Here is a 24,257-nt window from a genome sequence, read left to right as displayed (position 1 = left end):
CAATTGAAGTCAGTAATGATTAACAATCTTAAAATATATGTATGTCTTAACACGAGGCTGTTGTGGGGCTGTATTATGTGATATGTCTCTTCATCATTGTGGATTTCCTGTATTTGTTACCTTGTATTGGCAACGGGCAGACCAGTCGCCACACTCATTTAGATAAGTATCAACACAGGTAACTTTTAATTTACCTGTTGGCATTGGGACTGCAACCACTGTTACAACAAACTACCCTACAGATAAATCCAAAATGTTGGCGTTCAGAGATACACCCCCGTTATGCTCCCGAGTGCCAAGCAGGAGCAGAAAATACCACTTTGATACACTATCTCCTGTCTCGGCCAGGTAATAAAACTGTGAGCCTTTTCCCCAACACAGGAGTAACTTAAATCAAGCTCAAATTTGGTGTGAAGGAAGATGTTAGGAAGAAGCCGAAATGTAAGATCCCACAATTAATAGCCTTTTAAGACCATGCATTGGGTGCAGCAGGCTCAATGTTACCTTGAAGGCCTGGTTTTTTTCAGGATACGGCATTCTGCAATCATGTTGATTGGTGCACATGTATATACTTCTAGACGTAGACCATCTACCAATTGAGTATGTACAATTGAAGTCAATAAGATCCTAACGAACTGATCACTATACTTCTGACAGACAAACCTGCATTTCGGTAATACCTTGGTGCTACTTAAGCAAATCAATAGGGGTGTTTTGGCTCTAAGCGATGCGTTACGTTTCGCGATCAATCAGACAATTCTATTTTAAGATGCCGGCAAATAATCACGGATAGCTTTCCAACAAAATGCAATCACATCTTCCCCAGATGTGACGGGTTATGCACACGGGACCAGGTTTGGAATTGCGATTACTTCCACGTCTCAAAGATCACAAAATGACAACTCCACTGAATCTGGGTGATAAACGCTTAACGAGTAACGGCATACCATGTCGGTTAATTATTCTAGACAAGTTTTTATTTGAAAACTGAATTAACATTTCATTTTGAAAAAATCAGTGTTGCATATACCTGATAGGAGATATGTAAATGCAGTTCGACATCCATCATGCTGTTCTCCTCTTTAAAGTAACATCTGTTGAAAGTGGAAGAATGTTGAAAACAGAAACTACTTTTTACCTGACAATAAGCGTGTATTGAGAGGACAATTTTTAAGATCGTTGTTCAAAATAGGTATGCTTGTCGACAGTTCAACTGCATTGTACATGTAGATGAGGCAATACATTTTAAATTAACATCTTGACAAGACCTATTATACATGTAAGACATGTGTTGGTTTCTATTCTTCCGAAACAATTTCTTGTCCAGTAAAAATGCTTTAAATTCTGTCCCCTTTATTTGTCGCACGAACTACACTGATGATTACCTCACCAAATCTTAGCATTGACCATGCTTAAAAAATGATGCTTGATGTTTTGGAACACGCACTTCACACACGGAATACACCGCATACATAGGAGGCAGTTCTTGAATGACTGACTGTTCATTTATTCAAACAAACAAACAATCGATGTTTGTTTAAGTTAATACCACTATGAAGTTGGCAGGAAATCCTGTTTGCACATTTTGGTTATTTTGTTTAACAGCATACCACGTATTACGTGCGTATGCTTTTTGGGAGGCTGCGGCACTACGGTATGTTATTGTTGCATTCACATGCAATATAATTCATTAGGCGATCTATTGCCAAATAAACACCAACAACAACAAAAACCAGCATACCTAATTCTGTCACAATATACTGACAATTGACAACCATCCACATTCCATTAAGCGGACATATTAACTATCTACATTCCTTTAAGCGGTCAGGTCAGCCATTCACTTTCCTTTAAGCGGACATGTCGACCATCCACATTTATTAAGCGGACAGGTCCATCATCAACATTCCTTTAAGCGAAAATAGAAAATTCAAGAAGAGATCGTCAAAAGGCTACCTCACGAGGGAAAATGCACAACTTAAGTTTCAAAGAATTGGTAAGTTATTTGTTTGTAGTAGATTGTCCAAACAGTCTATGTTACATGAACTCTTGGCTACATCTAGTATGCACTTTGAACACGGCTCGTCATCTGGTTAGCAGAAAAGTGCAGTGCTGGAGTGCTCTAAGGACCTTAAGCCATTTGATCTTTTCTAATACATTTCACGAATGCCAAATACAAGTGTCATTTATTGAACGGTGTTTCTTTTGAAGACAACAATGTTTGTATGATTCCTTAATCTGGATAACGTAATTTTGGCGTCTGAAAAAATAAGATATGTGCATTTATTCAACGTCATAAGGTATTGTGTATATTGAGCATACAGGGTAGTTCAAATCACATAAAGTATCTGTCTTCGACAATTGGTTTCCTCATCGTATTTTGGCCTTTTGTCGAATATAGTGGTCATTTGGGAATAGGACGCACCCTCTTGTCACCAGTTTGCCTTTCGCAGCAACAATGTAGTTGGAAAATACAAGATTTTATTTCACATTTCGTGTCTTTTATACGATGTAATGAATATAAACCAAAACAAACCAAGACAATAAAGTTAATATGATTGAGATGTTGCATACAAAATGTATTCCAAAGTCAAACCGATAGCAAGAGTTGGAACTATGGGAGTATATGCGTATTTAACAGTTCCAATTTAGAAACGTACGTTATCTAGTCGTCGTGTTATCGGTAAGATGTACATACATCTGTTTCTTTTACGATGTGAACATCAGGTCATAGGAATCAATAAGATTAAGTATGTTTTTATTTTAAATGCATCTGCTATTGATCCAGTAATTGTTTTAGTTATACTAGATTTCTTGCTTGTAACTTGTATCCTAAACCATTAGAAATAAGTTCGTCAAGTAAAGTTAATGTTCGTCTCTTTGTGGAATAGATCGATACAGGTGATTTATAGACATAAATTCTAACAGAATTACAGCCAAATCGATATAGGAGATGTCAAACAAGAAAATGTAATAACAAAGATACGTAGTCTGTTAACACGCAGAAACAGAGCTTTTTGTGTTTATAAAATCATCGTTGACACTGCATGTTCCCCTAAGTAATTAGTCGAGATCAAAGACAAATATCTGAGGGCATATCCTGACACATATCACTTCTAATTAAAACTAGTGACATGGACACAATCAAAGGGAAATCCATGATTGTAAACCAATGCTGTTCTGTACATACTGATAAATAAACACGGCCCTGTTTTGTTTTCCTAAGGTGACTTCTGATTTTAGAGCTATCGATAGCGGTTAAATATTTATTTAGCCTGGCCAGTAACACACATTGGTGTAATTAACGGTGTACATGCTATAACAGTGGAGGCCTAAACACACAAATACTCTAAGCTATATATAAACAAGACTTAAAGACCAGGTGTTTGATGTTCGAGTAATTTATCATCATCTAAAGTACTGTACATGTACAGTACTTGACACGGTAATTTCATTTTTAAAAGTCAGATTAGGCAGATGTACAGTGAAGAGGAGAGTAATGGAGAAACATACCACGAATGTTGTTGATGTAAATACAATAATTTTAATCTTTAAATAAGTCAAAGGAAAGAACAGTCTGCGTTCTGAGAAATAACACGGATAGTATAGCGGGAAACGTCTTTTCTAGATTCCAGATATGGATCAAAACCGTCAAATTGGAATAATGGTAGAGATATTCAAAATGGGTTAAAGCCTTTTAACCAATGCAATAACGTTCTATATTAGTAGCAATCTTGATTAAAATTACTTTGGTGTCAGGGGATAAAAGATGCTTTACGAAATGTAAAGAATTAATTCTTTCAGGAATCATGCAAGTTTTCAGATCTTGGGTTTAAATCATGCCGTGAAATGTGACGGACTACTATATAAGTTATAAGATTAAAGACATAGAATGTAAAATGGGCAACAGTTCCACTATACAAGAATACGCAACATGAATATACCGCAGTCTCCCAAAACACGCAACTCGCACAACATACACGCAACACACCACATACATGGGAGGCCGTCCGTATATGACCTTAGCTGTTAATAGGACATTAATTAATCAAACAAACAAACAAAATAACTAGCGAAATTTGTAGTATTCTCACTAGTCATACATTAAACCTAGAAAAATACTGCAGATTTTTTTTCTTGGAGGGTAGCTGAGTGCTGTTATCCATTGGTTTAGAGTTCTAGGTATATGAAATATTTTATAAATCATTTATTTTGAGTGATTTTTTGCTGCTATTTGCGAAATTCTTGTCAATGAATACACAGTATATGATTAATTCTTCATTTGATAAGTTCGTTTTCCATTATGACAATTTATAGAGGACTTATTGGATTTTATTTTATCACGTCATTAATGCTAGTGTTGATTAGTAAATGGTTACTTCAGCGTTACGCTATACTAGTGTCGAATGAGAATTGTTTCGTAAGAATTGAAATCAGCATTTTTGTGTGATCATTTCCCCCAACCACATTTACTTTCACATATTGATGAAGGTCAAAGTTAATAAGTTGATCGGGCTGCAAAACACGACTGCTTCTGCAAAGAACTACCAACAGTGTATACAAGGGACAGTCGTCAACGAGGTATATGAGGCATTCGAATTCGAGTAACAGGTATCTAACTCATCTGTATCGTGGTGCTACCGAACAAAACCTTTTTTTCTTCAGCAGTATTCAGCTTGTATATCTGGTATGCAACAGACTAACACTGTCAAACATGGCTGAATAATGTAGATTCCATTCGTAGTTATCTCCACTGACCATTGTATCGGTATAAATGGATTTGCATGGTCTGGTGCATCTATGCTGAGAATACGCCCGGTTTCGTAGCCTGGTCATCGCAAGGTGTAGTTATATCAAATAAGAGAATGGAAACATGGATAAGCCACAAAAACCAAAAGATGAGAAAATGAATCAACAGAGAATAGAGCTTTTCGTCTTCAGCATGATCAAAGTATAAGAGCTGCAAGGAATAAGGAAGTATACACACGAACATACCGCACTCCTCCATATACACACGCAACATGTGGTACAGCACGTTTTTTTAACATCCTCTATTTTATAGTAAAACTGAAGACAGCTCAGGCAAAAAAACCTGAACCAACCACAGTGTACCGTTACACGGCTCTTTTGATGTGCATCTGAGGATTAATAAAGTTCTGTTCTGTTGCCTCCAGTTTCATTGTGAGATAGTCCAGGGGTGTAGAGATCGTAAGTGATCGGAACCCCTGTAGTATCGAGGATGGTCTTTTAATGGCTTTATAAAGTTCAGATATAAGTATGACGTTACACGTTATAAAACAACCAATGGTATATACCTAAGCGTACATGTAGTAATGCACGTACGATCGTTAACTGCTATACTATATGTTTAAATAAAAAGGCATCCCTTAACAGCCAGAATTAACTAAATATTGAAAATCCTTTTATTTGGATGTCTTAATGTTATCACTTTTATTCGAACTCTGTCGTATTTAAAAATAACAATTTTTGATATGTGATTAGATAATATTGTAGCCATATATACAAACTTTAACAAACTTTGTCTGTTCACTCACTTGTCTGTTCTAAGTAATGCATCCGTCCGTGTGTTGTTCTAGAGGGATCGGAAAACGGTTTGATACTTTTCTAGAAAAGTTATATATAGATATTAAGCTCAATTGTTTGTGAAATAAACGGAATCACAATATGCGTGTACAACAATCCCGTTATAGAACTGTTATCATGATGTTAAAAACGTAACATAAATATTACAAAATCACAGGCAAGGTTTTTTTGCAACTTATTTGATCTGATAAAGGCATGTGTGATACAGGTTGATACAGTAACATTATTGTTTGCGGCGTTGATTTTTTTTGCGTATTTTGCGTTTATTTAATCAGTGCGATATACTTATACGTATACAGATTAACAATATCAATTTGTGACACATCATCAATTTAAACAAAATATTTTTAAAAAATCGCAAAAATCTCCACTCTGCGAACTACTTGAAATGAGAAACACAAAATATGTTTTTGTGTACAATATTAAGTTCAAGTTTATTTTATAAATTAAAGCATAAACATCAGTTACGCACTACCCTTCAGTACTCTTATAAGGAAGTAAAATAGTATCATGAATATAAAGTGTTTACCGGAAATTGCCGAACAGGTCCGGAAAAGACGTCAGTGTAGTACACGCTTCCGAGTTGATAGGTTGTTTTTGTTTATGAGAAAACCGTCATATCAATTGATATCATTTGAGATTGATTCAATGTGAGTGTTAATAGAATATTTGAATCTATGTATGTTGTATTTGATCAAAATTCCGTATAAATAATAAAACATAATGATAAATATTTTTCAAACAATAATTATTGCGTACACTTTTCATGCATGGATCCTTATGTCATTCTTCGTGAAATGCACATATAAATATCTTTCCTCAAACTAAATCATTTAATTGTCAATTGCGATTTTCTTTACTGTTGTTATTATCATCTTTTGTCATACTTTGGAATTTTCTCTCGTCACCAATAGCTGACTTAAATCACCGTTAACTGTTAATAACTGTCATAAGTACGCAAACCGTATGATATTTATAAGGTTGCTAGTGTATATGAAGTTTTTAAACTAGTTTCTATCCATATGTTTGATGTATTCCTAAAAGTTTGGTATCTTTCAATATGACATACGTTTCTTATGTGTATAACGTAAGCAAGATTCCTCGAGTATTTTATCAGTCTCGAGCAAAGAGAATTATATAATTGTGGTGTCATCATTACCGGGACTTAAGAAATTAATACAATTTGAATTCACAAGAGCATTATACTGTAAACCAACTGATTTTCACGTTTTAATGTCTCACGACTTTTAACAGTGATTTTATTTCGCGACCTTTATTGTATTTTTGTATGATTATACATTTCTGCAAAACGTTTTTCGGACGATACATTTTCGCGATTTTCAATAGGCCGCAAAATACGCAAAGCTTCAAGTCGTGCACATGAAAGTACGTGTAATTATTATTGAGAGGTTACGCAACACTAGAAACATACTTTGATTTAAACTGTATATTCGAGTTATTTGAGTTCGACGAAAATTAAGTCTATGAAGATGGAACACTTTAACTATTCTTTTGATTTGAAAAGTCGATGTCAACCCCAATGGTGGTTAACCTTTGTTGATAAACACAACATAGTATAAGACTTTAGATAAATGGAAAGTCCTAATGGTGATAAATAACGTCGGTTGGAGGATGTGAATGTTTCTAACACTGTACACGTCACCAGTTTATCACGTCCCCTACCAATCTCCTAATCTAATGTGCTGTTAAAGGCTGGGGATAAACAAATTTCTCCGTGAAATACGGCTTCTTGTCTCGAAAGCATCCCAGTGTATTCTAACTGTATAAGAAAGAAATCGAAACGAAATTGTTAATCGCCTGCATTGCGCATGGATGATATTACTGACGAATTTGAACGAAACGAAGCTTTAAACAAATCCATTGTGTTCTAGTTTGCATTGTTTATCAGCATTACACATAAAACAGAAAATTGCAATCACTTTAAAACTGATGAAACTATTTTTCTCAATTGTCAATTTTAACAATTTCATTAGAGTTTTTGTTCTTCTGAGAACCGTTTTTGGTTTTACGTTACCGCGTTAGAGAAATCTAGCATCCTAACAAACAGGATACGTTGTCTCCGTTGTAAACCTTTTCAAATGAAATCTACTGAAAGTGTGATCAAGTTAAGGTATGTTTATCGGAGAATGTCATGCTTTCTCAGGGTTTCCCAATTATCTACGATATGTCTCTCGCCGGTTTTGCAAGTGGTGTAATTTGTAAATCAAAACCCCCACCTTGTGATAGACTATCGTCTGCATGTACCGATACACCGTATACAAGCTTATGTTTCCTGATCAGAACCTTCCTTATACCATCCACCTATACGATCAATAGCCTCCACACTGATCACTACACTTCATAATGAACCACACAGAAAAAATCCACTCCATGGTACGCATGCGCGTGGCGTAAGTTTACTCGCCTCTTCCCTCGAAACGAAATATCGACGGCGTGTATCTCAGTGTATTGAAGGAACTCTAGCTTAAACGAGTGTAGTATGGGAACACGCATTAGATGCTGCATAAACGCTATTAATACCTACAGTTCGTCTGAATGCTCAAAATGGCTCATATCATCGTCAAATATGTTCCTGTTCTGTTTCTTTGCTTTATTAATTACGCGAGCTCATTAGACAAGGGAAAACTTCAAGTTGACGGGGATATAATTTTCGGCGGACTTTTTCCTATGCACGAAAAAGGCCAGCAAGGTCACAGCTGTGGGAAAATTAAAAAGGAAAAAGGTATACAGCGTTTAGAGGCTATGTTGTTTGCGGTTGATAAAATAAATAATGATGAAGAGTTGTTGCCCGGTTTACAACTTGGTCTTCACGTTTTGGATACCTGTAGTTCGGACACTTACGCGTTGGAACAGTGTATGGATTTCATCAAGGCCCAATTGACCACTATAGATGTGACGGACTACCATTGTGACAACGGAAGTACCCCGAAATATACTCCGGTCAAACCTGTGGCCGGAGTTATAGGGGCAGCGTCCAGTACAGTGTCCATTATGGTCGCCAATATTCTCAGATTGTTCAAGGTAAGTCCTGTCAGCTTTACTAAGCTTTGTCCTTCTTGTTCAAGTAGAAATTATTGCAATTCTCTTTTTTCTTGTACATTGTATTCACAAGCAATACCATTTTGACTCATAAGAAAACATCTGACAAATATGCAATGGTGTTTGATAACCAGAATAGTTAAATTAATGCATTGTTTTTATTTTGTATCAATTTCTATAAAAATGAAACAGATGAAAACATGTTGACAGGTGAATGTCGATGAACAACGCGAGTCTATTTACGTTTTTATTCGAGTTCAGAAAAAAACCCATTGATAGTCGCAGATAATTTCTACAGTTCTATAAATATATATATATTTCTTTCGATAATACAATTTCAAAAGGAAATTGTTTATCGTTTTACATATTTTTAAACACACCTTGAATGTCTTTTAGGTAGTTAAATACTACGGACTTCTACGGCGTATTCGTTTACAATAATTGCGGTATATGTCGCTTAAAACAATACTAATTTGTTTTGATGCAGGTGAGCGTGTTTGTTATAATCAATATACGTTTTTGAATCACAGTCCTGTAGTATGCAAATCACTTCCCTTTGGCATGAATACTTAAAGCGCATTGAATGAGGAGGAAAATAATGGTCTTTCAGTCACTCAATGACAATGTGTAACAGAAATATTGAGGATAATTAATGCATGATGTCTGATGGATGAACTCATATCACAAGTACAATTGGAAACAATGTTGTAACACGCAAAACAGATATCTGATATAAAATCGAATTTTATTTCCTAAATAACCACCATAAATTGAGACATTTCTGCAGAGCGTACAACTCATTCTAAATTATCCTTTCGTGAACAGTCGCTAGAGGAACTTTTTAACACCGACTATAATTTTCCTGCGATAACAGGAAATGTTTTTTTTTTTGGATACTACATGTATATGATATATTTTAGATTACAAAATTGCAAATTGTATACTTTCATCAAAGCGCATGCCTCGTTTTTGATTCTGATTCATCTTTTGTAGTACTCCAGACAAAAAAATTTGAATGGAATATACATAAACTTGAAACATCACCATTATATTCACATCTCCTTATATATAAAAAGGATTGTCAATGAGTTGTTATTTCCATTCATTTTCAGTTTTCAACATTAACATCAATACTGTTTGTCTCTCCGCTTCAGAATCTGCCTGAAGTGATTACGTCGTTGAAAAGGTCAATCCTAATTGAAGTTATCTTGTTTGGCTTTTAATTGCTTTCATCTTCAACTGTTGACTGTAAACGGTAACCAAAAGTGATTTGATGTTCGCTTTTACTTTCGACCGTTACATCTTCTGGTTAACGGGTTCCATTGTTGAGATCCCCGAAGGCATATTTTTCTTTTTAGCAGCTTTTACAAAGCGAGATATATGAATATCAAATGTTTGTTTCAAATGTCTTCACTATCGGCATTAAGACTTTGAGTGTTTTCCATTTTAACCGAGTTTTTTTGTCTTCCTTATAAACATTTACCATTAATGGAGGACAAATATGGTTTGGTGCTAAATTATGATAATATAACATCAAATACACTCTATGTGTAAACCATTTACAAAATCTATTTCTGAAATATTAAAATATTTGGGTAACTGATAGAATGATTGATTGTTATATATAAATATTATAACACTACATTTATATTAAAACGTATTTTCATAGATTTTTAGAGAGCAAGACAATTATAGACAACATCATATCTTACAAGGTTTTCACAATGAAATAAAAAGACTACTTTTATTTGTCTATGTGTCATACGAAATGGTAAGGTTAGTGCTACCAAGCGTGATAAAAAACAAATGAATAAATAAATAACATAAAAACAAACAAACACGCCTGCAGGATGTGAAAAGCGAAAATGAGGAAATTTTACTTTCCAGTAAAGATATTATCTTTAGTGGAAAGTAAAATTTCCTCATTTAACCACGAGCAAACTATATATAAACAAAATTCGCTATGTTTGATTGTTATTATTAGAACCTTTTTTTTCTTTAAAATATTTTTGGATCTTGGTGTACACAGATGGATCGTCATTGTCTGACGTAATATGTTTTCATACACATGAATAATAGTTTTTATAACACAACTCCTTTTTGAGGTTTATTACAGTAAGTGTACATATCGCTAAATCGACAACAAATTAAAAAAGTAACCCTTTGTCAGCATCATAAATGATGCATGAAGCATTCAAGGTGAATACAATGAAGTTTTTCCCATAGTGCAAAACAACAGGATTGTAAAAATATTGTTTGAAAGTTTAAAAGAGTGAAATGTATTTTTCAAACATATGTTCTCCCGTGAAAGTTACTACATCATTAGAAACTGTGATTGGAATGCTGTTCAGAGAAGAAATTACTGTTAGAGGCTGAATACGTTAAGGATGAAATGGAGAGGAAGTAGTTCAACCCATAAAACAAAGTTCTAAAAATGTTAATTGATAGACCGAAACAGCTTATCTATTGGACTACACATGCTAAATATTCCTTAAGATCATGCGCTCCTAGGGAATAACCGTGGCATGCTTCGTCGACAAGATGTGTAGTAAAACCAAATAAAATGGTCAGTTATATCATTACAGTATGCAAGCACGAGATTGCACGATAATATTTAACAATTAGAAATATTGTTTTGATACGAAAACGGTAGTTCAGTATAGCTTTTTTTAAAAACGAAAAGCAGGAATTTTCATCTAGTTAATTGATATATATTTACAATTGATACCTTGTATATGTATGTGCTAACATTGAAGAATTATACACAATGCAATATATCGGTTACAAGTATCGAAATAATAAATTAAACGCTTCGCAAAGCGACGTTGATGATAACTATCGTATCGACAATACACACAAGCCTGAGCTGAGTTTTAGCGATGAAAAGAAAGTATATCTAAGAAGGTTTTTATTCCTCTTTTAAACCATTGATTTGTGTGATATTAGAAATATCTATATATGCTATTTGTATCACTATAACAAACAGGAGAAGGCAATACTATAAAAAACAATTAATCTCTTCGTTATAAATTCAGAGTTAACCGATATAGATACAATGGTAACATTGTTTTCATTTTCATATAATTTATTTATAATATTACTTGTCAAAACAAAATGAAATCGAAACGTAAACGAAGGGAATAAAAATCATTAATATCTAATATGTTTACTTAGTTTATATGTGTGTCTGGCAGCATACTTCAGTGGGATTGCACTTTAAAAAGTTAAGATTTTTACAAGAAGTATAACACTAACATACCGCAGTCTGTCAACACATTCCACCGTCCACAAACACAACTTGCATACAGGAAAGGTCGTCATTACATGACATTAGCTGCCAGAAGGACGTTAAGTCCATTCAAGCAACCAATTAAATGTTTGCTTCAATCATTACTTATTAAAGAATGATTTCAGAAGAAAAATCCAAATTTTGATTCAGTAGGAAGTCTGTTTCGTGTATTCAGTTCAATGATTTCATATCAACTAACCCTGTATTTTACTATAGAGGGATAATCTCTCAATGGATCTGACAGTAAAAGATATAAACCAAAATTGATGTGAATTGGAATACATACTCTACGGTAAATTTTAGAATATCTCTCCTCTCTCCGATGAAAATTTGTTAACTACTTTATCTTGTTCTCTTATTCGTTTGTTACTACTAAACTAAACATGGTCTCGTTTAATAAAAAGGTTCTTGTGTAGATATCTAAATATGTTTATGAAATAAACTTCTGTCCTAGTTAGTCCTGGATAGGATTGTAATTCCAATCGGCATATAAAACTGTGTTTTACATCAAACCGCATGTATGTTGTCGTTCGTGTTACACAAACCAAAACTTTATTCGTAGAATAATTAAAGAAGCCATGAATAGAATTTGAAATATCCAGAGATAATGAATTCTATGGAATTCCTAGAAGTGAAATAGGAATTTCAAATATCTAAAATGACCTTTTCTTTCTGTAATTGAAATGCAGAAAGTGTAATACATTGTAGTCTTTTCGATCAGAGAGTTTTAATGTGATATTTTTCGTTTCTGTATATTCCTTGATACTTCAATGTAATTCTAGTATAAAGGATTCCATCTGGCCTTTTTTACGGGTCTCCAAGGAAACGTTCGTCAAGCAAGTCTAATTGTCTAGGTCACTATGGAATTACACTTGATACCTCGCCATCTTTTTGATGGCGATTGGATGTTGATTCTGACTTAAGGCAAAATATCTCGCGAACGGTGGAAGTTACACCTAATATACGACACTTTAAGATGTATTATATCTTTGATTTCTCCCATGGGTTACTGATGATTGTATGTCTGATAAGTAGTAATCGAGAGTCTTTAATCATCACTAATATGTTCAGTATAAAAGTTCAACTGATTTCGCATCATATAATTGGTATTTTGTATAATTATACGTGAATCAGCTTTAACATCAATTAAATTATCGTGTAGTTATAGTATTTAGATAAAATACAATGTATATGGAATTTTGAACATTAATAACGAATGTAATGAAGTTACATTTTGCAATTGATAAAGGTACTATGTTTTAATATTTGGTTTACCTTTTCCAGTCATTTTCAATATACTTGCAAAGTTCGGCTTTACCTGAAACAAAATAGGTTTTAAAATAATGACCATTTTTAAGACAAATAAAATATTCATATGAACACATACATGAAGTATTTATTTGTATATATTGTTTATTGAATACAAATGTTTAATTTGAATAATAAACTAGCATTTAATGTGTTCACTGTATGCGACAGTGGAAATATATATCTTGAGAACTTGAACCAAATAAAAAGAAAAAATGCATGTACCTTTGGAAGAAACACCCTTCGACCATTTGACTTATATATGACAGGATAAATGAAATACAAGATCAATATCTTCAAATAGACGGCGTACTTTTATCTCAGAACAAAAAGACAAAAATAATTTGCTGAAGAAACACGACTACTGCCTTTCTCATCATGTTAAAAATATTATGACCTTTTCACGAAGCTGTACAATGTATTCTCTTTATAAATTCTGTACCGAAATCAATTAAAAAACTGTTAGTCTAATTTTCTGAGGTATCTCTGAAATCAGGTACACGTACCACATTGACTAAAAACAGCGGCATAATTAGTCTGTGTTATCTACTCCATCAGATATACATTATTCATCGCAGATCTCATAGAAGTGCCGACTTGGAGTCTAAGCCTCGCTAACGCTTGACATTAACAAGAGGTTAACTATTCCTTCAGCGCATATCTTATACGAAGGATTTATTTCAAATCTCCTAAAATACCGTTGTTTATAAAGACGGTTCTGCTTAGACAAGCATTAATTTAAATGTACATTAAACATGTTCCATGTGACCTTTGATCCCATAGAAATGTCTGAGTGCTGAATAAAATGAATGAAGCCTTCACAGGCTAGCTTATATACTAATATAATTGTGTAAACGAATTAAATTAACGTGTTTGTAATTGACTGGACGCACATAGTGTGACCTTTTTCGTGATGGCATAATTTGCGCTGGTACAAATAGATATCCGGCGCCTTGACCGGAATTTGGAATATTTTCAAAATTCAGGTAGAAAGGGGAGAACAGCTGACGCGCCGTAGTAAGAGTATTATTCGATATCAAATTCATGGGTTAATCAAGTTAAACAGTTCTACATCTTATAAATGCAACACAGTATTTCGTATTTTGTAAATAGTACACATTTTGTGTAAATCGTTGAAAACAGACCATTTTAATATCACATCCTACAAAACGGGAAATAAACTCGTTATAAGGGAGACTATATGTGATATTATGTAAAATTTAGAACACCTTTTATCGAATTTGTTGTTTGTTTCTCAGAATAATTTCCCATGGCTATTTAAGGGCGTGCTCGGTTTCCGCAGAGGAAAGGTCGGAGTTCCAACACAAAACAACCACCCTGTGTGTGTGATAAGATTATGCCACACTGATCAGTCACTAGACTTTAAGGGTTTTGTAGCAGGTGTGGAAGTAGGTCATTGTGAGAAAAAAAACACGTTTCCGAGAGAGAGTGTGTTGATCTTAAAGGAGTGGCAAACTTTTTTTTGTTTTTATGGATGTTCTGGGAGTAAGTCTTAGTTGGTAGCTACAGAATAAAGGTGGGTGTGAGTGGCAAATATATACGGTTCCCAAAAGAATGAAAAATATATAATATCTTTGTTCTACGACGAGATTTACGTAAGTTAAAATGATTGAAATTTGTCAATTCCCAGAGCATGGATTGAATTTTGACATATTTTGTTTTATTCATGTCTGCTTTCAAAAACTTACTACTTTACAATATATTTAGCGAGTATATGAATTATGTATTATTAATATATTTTACGAAAATTTATTTCATTCACGGTAATAATTCTTTTTATTTTCTTTCATTGAAAACAAATGGATACTAAAATATTTAAAGAAACCCCGGTGTTTTCCCTTGCATAAATCACAGAAACAGACAATAGGAGGTTCTCCACAATCAACCATCATGGACATTAAACATTTAAAGCAATCGATCGGTTCTAAACACATAGATAACCGCTTGACAACCACACCTCTATCTCAGACGTCCCAAAATATATACTAAATCATTCGACGCGTCTATAACAAGTAGAGACAAAACAGAAAAGTCATCTTTACGTCTACGAAGTATCCTCAGTAGAACATTAATATCTATCTATTGTCAACTGTGTTCTCATGACCAAGTCTAAAGTATGTAATCATGTTGACTAATGGTTTTATCTGGAGCTTGACGTGGACTCAAAAAACAAAAGATTCAATAAATCATATTGACCAGACGCAACGTTAACCATACTATCACCGGGAAAGTTTCGATTGTATCAATCCGTTGCAGGGCAGCACAAAACTTACAAAATATACAAAAATGATTATACCATCTTTCAAAGTGGCATATGTTCGTCAAATGTTAAACAGTGAATGCATTTCTTTATTTGTTTGTTTGTTTGTTTAGTTTAGGTTAATGGCACTCGCAAAATTATCCATATATACAGTAACGCAACAGCAGCTTATCTCTTGGTAACCCGGATTGCCTTCAAATCCCCAGGTGCATCATTAAATGAAAACGGCTGCTTTAAGAAAACCAATCAATGACTGAAATATTGCACTAGTAATTTATATATTTGTAAAATATTCACTTTGCTCATATGGAGAATAACAAATCGCAGTCCGGAGTATCATATATTTAACTATATATATATATCCCACAATGATATTTAAGGAACATTTATTCGTATTGTGATATGATGTATTCAGATTGCCTCCTTACTTTAGTATTTGGACAATTTCCGCATTTACAACATGTCATTCCTTTATGATTGCATATATACTGTTGCATAGTCGAGACTCGGACTTGTTTATACCTTCAGGATAGAAAACGTTCGCAGGTTCGAATTAATATGATCACTACATATTATCTTGCTAGAAGCAACGTTGCTGACAAGTTTACGCATTCTTTGATTTCGTTTCAACTTACTTCCTGTTCACCAAGAACATGCATTCATGGTCAATAGGACGTCAACCAACTCTTATAGCAGTCGTTCCACGGATGTTCGTCCAGCTTGGTTTGGTATTACGTATACACTCCTGATATTGGCTACCTTGCGATCGGTAACCTTTTACATCTGATTTCGTATCGTATTTCAACAAATAGATACATATCAAATCAATACACGTTCAGCACATTTTTCATCCCATGAAATGCCACTTGAATATAAGACGCCAATATGTAGATCTATACGACACCTTAATTTTACTCGCATAATCCACACCTATCACAAATGGCGAAAGATTTGGCAAGCTGAATGTGGACTTATCGAAAGAATGTTCACGCATATAGGTATAATGTTGTATAATCTGTATCAGCGGTGTATGGTTTTTTTACGCAGTGTGGGAATTACGATATCGGTATATAAGCCAGTCTCGGCAATAAATGATCTGATATCCGTATGAATAATTTACGGGACAACCCAGGAATCTTGTTTCGGTTTTGGCTTTTGTGTAAAAAAACCCGTCAGAAATGCAAGCTGTAGTCACGAAGCTCTTATTACTACCAGTTAGTCAATCATCCGGGGGCGGACGCTTATTTAGTTAGGTTTTATTACGCATATTCTTTCGATTTGCTGAAGTCAAATTTAGGAATTTGTATAACGTTGACCCACTGATCAAATGATGTCGTAAAACCATAAAAAATATACCCAACGAAACTAGAATTGTTTGATTTTCACATATACGAGCCAGAACAACCAATCGCTTCGATTATTTTCACGCCAGACTTGTGCCGATATCAAATGATATCATATGTTGCTGTATCTTGTATATCAGGTCATCTCGCTTTTCGCTGTAGCTGATAACTTCACTCCAATAGATTTATGTTTATCTTAACGATATGATAAGCACCACATGTTACCGCACATAATTAAAAATAGTAACACTTCAGTAGGTAGATGTTTCTCGGTGATGCAACTTTGTATCGTGGTCATCCACACGTTTACCTCAAGCACTGGTACAAATGCTAAAGCATTTATAGAGCCATGCATTTGCAAAAAAAAAATGATACGTAGCGTTTATATTATGTTTTCACTGGCAAAAGTTTTAAATTATTTATTTCAACATATCATTCTATTTCGTTTCAAGCCACTGGCAATATCTGTTACCACGTGTTCGTTAAGGATGGCGTTATTGTTAGTATGTGACATTAAGTTCCGTCATATTTTTTTCAAATTGATATAAAGTAAATATCCATCATTTGTAGAGTACGTCATTTGCGTCAAATAGCACTAAATGTCTCCTTTTCCATAATAGTATCTTCTATGTGCGAAGTTGAAGACAACTGCCATAGACTAACCTTCTGTTGTGCAGTATACAGTATTATGTACACCAGGACGGATATAAGTATTACAAAAAATAGCGCAAGGCTGCTACGTTTTATGAAATACCATTGCATTTAAACTTATCAAATCAGAAACCGTTGCAATAGACCAGCAAAGAGTTTAAACGTGGTCGATTAAAACATTACCCGGAGTAGTGGTCGATTGGTCTTCGTTAACATGCGATATATGTATTTATGATGATATGTACAAATTCGGTACGATTGTACTTGCAATGGCCCAATCGTCTTAGTGATTCTCGGTACTATTGTACTTGTAGTGGACAAATTGTTCTAGTTATTCTCGGTATTATTGTTCTTGTAGTGGACGAATTGTCTTAATGATTCTCGATACTATTGTACTTGTAGTGGGCGAATTGTCCTGGTATGTAAGCCCCTGGGAGTAATCTCTAGACAGTAAGCGCCTCTCGCTATGACATTTGTATACATAGAATAGTTGCCTATATTTATATGAGAATCTGTTGTACATACTCTATCACACGAGCCGTGTTACTGATAAACCTATCCATACCACCACCGTCATCGCACGCGCGGAAACTTTGATGCTATCTGTGTGTCCATAGGAAGTTGTATTATAAACGACGATTAGATGGATAATGTATGAGTTATGGGTCCTGATTTTCGAGGATAAACGGAAATGTATTTATAAGTCTAATTGTCCGTATCTAACCGTTTCTGGTCAACATGTACCTTCTCTAGATGTAAATGTCCTGTATATAGATGTGTGATACTCTGACAAAAGTGTGTCAAAAGGATTTTGATAGGATGTTCTATTATTGTCTCTACTAAAAGGCGGAAGGGCTCATATCGAAAATGAGGCAATCAATTCAAGTTACTGTCAACAAATACGTTAATATGACTGATGTCAGAAATCAGATGTGATTATATTATGTATTTGCAACAGTGCTTAATAGGGGAAGATATCTAGAGGATGTCGGTTAATCTTAGAGTACGAATGTATTTAAAGAAACATTAATGGTTTGTCAATTCTTGCATTAATTATCAGTACTTATCAGCATTTAAAAAACTATAAAAAAAATTCTACCTCGTAGAACACCCCATGTTGAAGATTTGTGGTACAAACTAGTGACAAACAGAAAAATGTAGTTAATCAGTCTACCATCAGGTATGACTAATGTTGTATATCAGTCTACCATCAGGTGTGACTAAAGTGGTATATCAGTCTACCATCAGACAACTCAGTGACTAATGTGGTATATCAGTCTACCATCAGGTGTGACTAATGTGGTATTATCAGTCTACCATCAGGTGTGACTAATGTTGTGTTTCAGTCTACCATCAGGTGTGACTAATGTGTGTTTCAGTCTACCATCAGGTGTGACTAATATTGTGTTTCAGTCTACCTCAGGTGTGACTAATATTGGTTTCAGTCTACCTCAGGTGTGACTAAATGTGTATCAGTCTACCATCAGGTTGACTAATGTGTGTACAGTCTACCATGTGACTAAGTGTGTATCAGTCTACCATCTAAGTGGTGTATCAGTCTACCATCAGGTGTGACTAATGTTGTGTTTCAGTCTACCATCAGGTGTACTAAAGTGGTGTATCAGTCTACCATCAGGTGTGACTAATGTGATGTATCAGTCTACCATCAGGTGTCATGTGACTAATCAGTCTACCATCAGTGTGTGTAATGTGAGTATCAGTCTACCATCAGGTGTGACTAATGTGATGTATCAGTCTACCATCAGGTGTGACTAATGTGATGTATCAGTCTACCATCAGGTGTGACTAATGTGATGTATCAGTCTACCATCAGGTGTGACTAATGTGATGTATCAGTCTACCATCAGGTGTACTAATGTGATGTATCAGTCTACCATCAGGTGTGACTAATGTGATGTATCAGTCTACCATCAGGTGTGACTAATGTGATGTGTATCAGTCTACCATCAGGTGTGACTAATGTGGTATCAGTCTACCATCAGGTGTGACTAATGTGGTGTATCAGTCTACCTATCAGGTGTGACTAATGTGGTGTATCAGTCTACCATCAGGTGTGACTAATGTGATGTATCAGTCTACCATCAGGTGTGACTAATGTGATGTATCAGTCTACCATCAGGTGTGACTAATGTGATGTATCAGTCTACCATCAGGTGTGACTAATGTGGTGTATCAGTCTACCATCAGGTGTGACTAATGTGGTGTATCAGTCTACCATCAGGTGTGACTAATGTGGTGTATCAGTCTACCATCAGGTGTGACTAATGTGATGTATCAGTCTACCATCAGGTGTGTAAAGGTGACAATGTGTGTATCAGTCTACCATCAGGTGTGACTAATGTGATGTATCAGTCTACCATCAGGTGTGACTAATGTGATGTATCAGTCTACCATCAGGTGTGACTAATGTGGTGTATCAGTCTACCATCAGGTGTGACTAATGTGGTGTATCAGTCTACCATCAGGTGTGTACTAATGTGGTGTATCAGTCTACCATCAGGTGTATGTGACAAATGTAGTGTATCAGTCTACCATCAGGTGTACTAATGTGTGTATCAGTCTACCATCAGGTGTGACTAATGTGATGTATCAGTCTACCATCAGGTGTAACTAATGTGTGTATCAGTCTACCATCAGGTGTGACTAATGTGTGTATATCAGTCTACCATCAGGTGTAACTAATGTGGTGTATCAGTCTACCATCAGGTGTGACTAATGTGTTGTATCAGTCTACCATCAGGTGTACTAATGTGGTGTATCAGTCTACCATCAGGTGTGACTAATGTGATGTATCAGTCTACCATCAGGTGTAACTAATGTGGTGTATCAGTCTACCATCAGGTGTGACTAATGTGGTGTATCAGTCTACCATCAGGTGTAACTAATGTGATGTATCAGTCTACCATCAGGTGGACTAATGTGGTGTATCAGTCTACCATCAGGTGTGACTAATGTGGTGTATCAGTCTACCATCAGGTGTGACTAATGTGTTGTATCAGTCTACCATCAGGTGTACTAATGTGGTGTATCAGTCTACCATCAGGTGTGACTAATGTGTGTATCAGTCTACCATCAGGTGAATGTTACAGTCAAGGTGTACAATGTGTGTATCAGTCTACCATCAGGTGTAACTAATGTGATGTATCAGTCTACCATCAGGTGTGACTAATGTGGTGTATCAGTCTACCATCAGGTGTGTGACTAATGTGATGTATCAGTCTACCATCAGGTGTAACTAATGTGGTGTATCAGTCTACATCAGGTGTAACTAATGTGATGTATCAGTCTACCATCAGGTGTAACTAATGTGATGTATCAGTCTACCATCAGGTGTAACTAATGTGGTGTATCAGTCTACCATCAGGTGTAACTAATGTGTGTGTATCAGTCTACCATCAGGTGTAACTAATGTGATGTATCAGTCTACCATCAGGTGTAACTAATGTGGTGTATCAGTCAGTCTACCATCAGGTGTAATAATGTGTGTATCAGTCTACCATCAGTGTGTAATCTAATGTGTGTGATGTATCAGTCTACCATCAGGTGTAACTAATGTGGTGATTGTATCAGTCTACCATCAGGTGTAACTAATGTGATGTATCAGTCTACCATCAGGTGTAACTAATGTGGTATCAGTCTACCATCAGGTGTAACTAATGTGTGTATCAGTCTACCATCAGGTGTAACTAATGTGTGGTGTATCAGTCTACCATCAGGTGTGACTAATGTGGTGTATCAGTCTACCATCAGGTGTGACTAATGTGGTGTATCAGTCTACCATCAGGTGTGACTAATGTGATGTATCAGTCTACCATCAGGTGTGACTAATGTGATGTATCAGTCTACCATCAGGTGTGACTAATGTGGTGTATCAGTCTACCATCAGGTGTGACTAATGTGGTGTATCAGTCTACCATCAGGTGTGACTAATGTGGTGTATCAGTCTACCATCAGGTGTGACTAATGTGATGTATCAGTCTACCATCAGGTGTGACTAATGTGATGTATCAGTCTACCATCAGGTGTGACTAATGTGATGTATCAGTCTACCATCAGGTGTGACTAATGTGGTGTATCAGTCTACCATCAGGTGTGACTATAGTGGTAATTAATGTGTGTATCAGTCTACCATCAGGTGTGACTAATGTGATGTATCAGTCTACCATCAGGTGTGACTAATGTGGTGTATCAGTCTACCATCAGGTGTGACTAATGTGATGTATCAGTCTACCATCAGGTGTGACTACAGTCTACCATCAGGTGTGACTAATGTGGTGTATCAGTCTACCATCAGGTGTGACTAATGTGGTGTATCAGTCTACCATCAGGTGTGACTAATGTGATGTATCAGTCTACCATCAGGTGTGACTAATGTGAATGTATCAGTCTACCATCAGGTGTAACTAATGTGATGTATCAGTCTACCATCAGGTGTAACTAATGTGATGTATCAGTCTACCATCAGGTGTAACTAATGTGATGTATCAGTCTACCATCAGGTGTGACTAATGTGATGTATCAGTCTACCATCAGGTGTGACTAATGTGGTGTATCAGTCTACCATCAGGTGTGACTAATGTGATGATATCAGTCTACCATCATAGGTGTAACTAATGTGATGTATCAGTCTACCATCAGGTGTGACTAATGTGATGTATCAGTCTACCATCAGTGTAACTAATGTGGTGTATCAGTCTACCATCAGGTGTGACTAATGTGATGTATCAGTCTACCATCAGGTGTGACTAATGTGGTGTATCAGTCTACCATCAGGTGTGACTAATGTGATGTATCAGTCTACCATCAGGTGTGACTAATGTGGTGTATCAGTCTACCATCAGGGTGTAACTAATGTGTGTGTATCAGTCTACCATCAGGTGTAAACTAATGTGGTGTATCAGTCTACCATCAGGTGTGACTAATGTGTGTGTATCAGTCTACCATCAGGTGTGAACTAATGTGATGTATCAGTCTACCATCAGGTGTGACTAATGTGATGTATCAGTCTACCATCAGGTGTGACTAATGTGATGTATCAGTCTACCATCAGGTGTGACTAATGTGGTGTATCAGTCTACCATCAGGTGTGACTAATGTGATGTATCAGTCTACCATCAGGTTGTAACTAAATGTGTCATCGTGTACAAATGTGAGTCCAAGGTGTATCAGTCTACCATCAGGTGTGACTAATGTGATGTATCAGTCTAACCATCAGGTGTAACTAATGTGATGTATCAGTCTACCATCAGGTGTGACTAATGTGATGTATCAGTCTACCATCAGGTAAAATTGACTAATGTGGTGTATCAGTCTACCATCAGGTTGACTAATGTGATGTATCAGTCTACATCAGTTGTGACTAATATGTGTGTATCAGTCTACCATCAGGTGTGACTAATGTGATGTATCAGTCTACCATCAGGTGTAGACTAATGTGATGTATCAGTCTACCATCAGGTGTGACTAATGTGATGTATCAGTCTACCATCAGTCTGACTAATGTGTGTGTATCAGTCACTATCAGGTGTGACTAATGTGATGTATCAGTCTACCATCAGGTGTGACTAATGTGATGTATCAGTCTACCAGGTCAGACCTAATGTGATGTATGAGTCCTATCACTATCATGTGACTAATGTGAGTGTATCAGTCTACCATCAGGTGTGACTAATGTGGTGTATCAGTCTACCATCAGGTTGACTAATGTGGTGTATCTAAATCTACCGATCAGGTGTGACTAATGGATGTATCAGTCTATCATCAGGGTGTAACTAATGTGGTGTATCAGTCTATCATCAGTGTGGAACTAATGTGATGTATCAGTCTATTCATCAGGTGTGACTAATGTGATGTATCAGTCTTCATCAGTGTGACTAATGTGATGTATCAGTCTACCATCAGGGTGTGACTAATGTGATGTATCAGTCTACCATCAGGTGTAACTAATGTGATGTATCAGGTCTATCATCAGGTGTGACTAATGTGATGTATCAGTCTATAATCAGGTGTAACTAATGTGATGTATCAATATACCATCAGGTGTGACTAATGTGTTGTATCAGTCTACCATCATGTGACAAATGTGATGTATCAGTCTACCATCAGGTGTGACTAATGTGGTGTAGCAGTCTACCATCAGGTGTAACTAATGTGGTGTATCAGTCTACTATCAGGTGTGACTAATAGTGATATATCAGTCTACCATCAGGTTCTGACTAATATGTGTGTATCAGTCTACCATCAGGTCTGACTAATTATGGTGTATCAGTCTACCATCAGGTGTGGTGTATCACTAATGTGGTGTATCTGTCTACAATCAGGTGACTGTTTCATATGGTGTTTCAGTCTAATATGGTGTATCAGTCTACCATCAGGTGTATCTGTCTACAGTCAGTGTGACTAATATGGTAATAGGTGGACTAATATGGTGTTTCAGTCTGCCATCAGGTGTGACTAATGTGATGTATCAGTCTACCACCAGGTCCGACTAATATGGTGTTTCAGTCTGCCATCAGGTGACTTGTGTGTTGTATCAGTCTACCAACGGTGGTGACATTTTGCCGGTGTTGATGTTTGTTAAATTTTAATTCTCATTTTTGCACATTTTTTTTCTTTTCGTTTCAAATACTGGTTTTTTTTTTACTTAAGTTTATCTGATAATAACACCAGTGGTTTCCAACTAGCAAAGCTATCTTTGATT

The 24,257-nt window shown here is 35.7% G+C and overlaps 1 protein-coding gene and 1 long non-coding RNA gene across 2 annotated transcripts in view; one reads left to right on the top strand and one right to left on the bottom strand.

Moving 5' to 3' along the window:
• Nucleotides 1–13,266, bottom strand: part of LOC138335959 (uncharacterized) — a 67,401-nt gene extending 54,135 nt beyond the window's left edge. Inside the window, exon 1 of the long non-coding RNA XR_011210370.1 lies at nt 13,229–13,266. This is a non-coding gene — a long non-coding RNA (uncharacterized lncRNA). The remainder of the gene's footprint in view (nt 1–13,228) is intronic.
• The window catches only part of LOC138335957 (metabotropic glutamate receptor 8-like), a 105,474-nt gene continuing 89,139 nt past the window's right edge, over nt 7,923–24,257 (top strand). The window contains exon 1 of the mRNA XM_069285174.1: nt 7,923–8,646. Coding sequence (XP_069141275.1) covers nt 8,161–8,646 — 486 coding nt within the window. The 5' untranslated portion in view covers nt 7,923–8,160. The remainder of the gene's footprint in view (nt 8,647–24,257) is intronic.

Source organism: Argopecten irradians, chromosome 12, assembly GCF_041381155.1.
Source record: "Argopecten irradians isolate NY chromosome 12, Ai_NY, whole genome shotgun sequence".
Classification (NCBI taxonomy): domain Eukaryota; kingdom Metazoa; phylum Mollusca; class Bivalvia; order Pectinida; family Pectinidae; genus Argopecten; species Argopecten irradians.
This window is presented reverse-complemented; position numbering and strand designations above follow the sequence as displayed.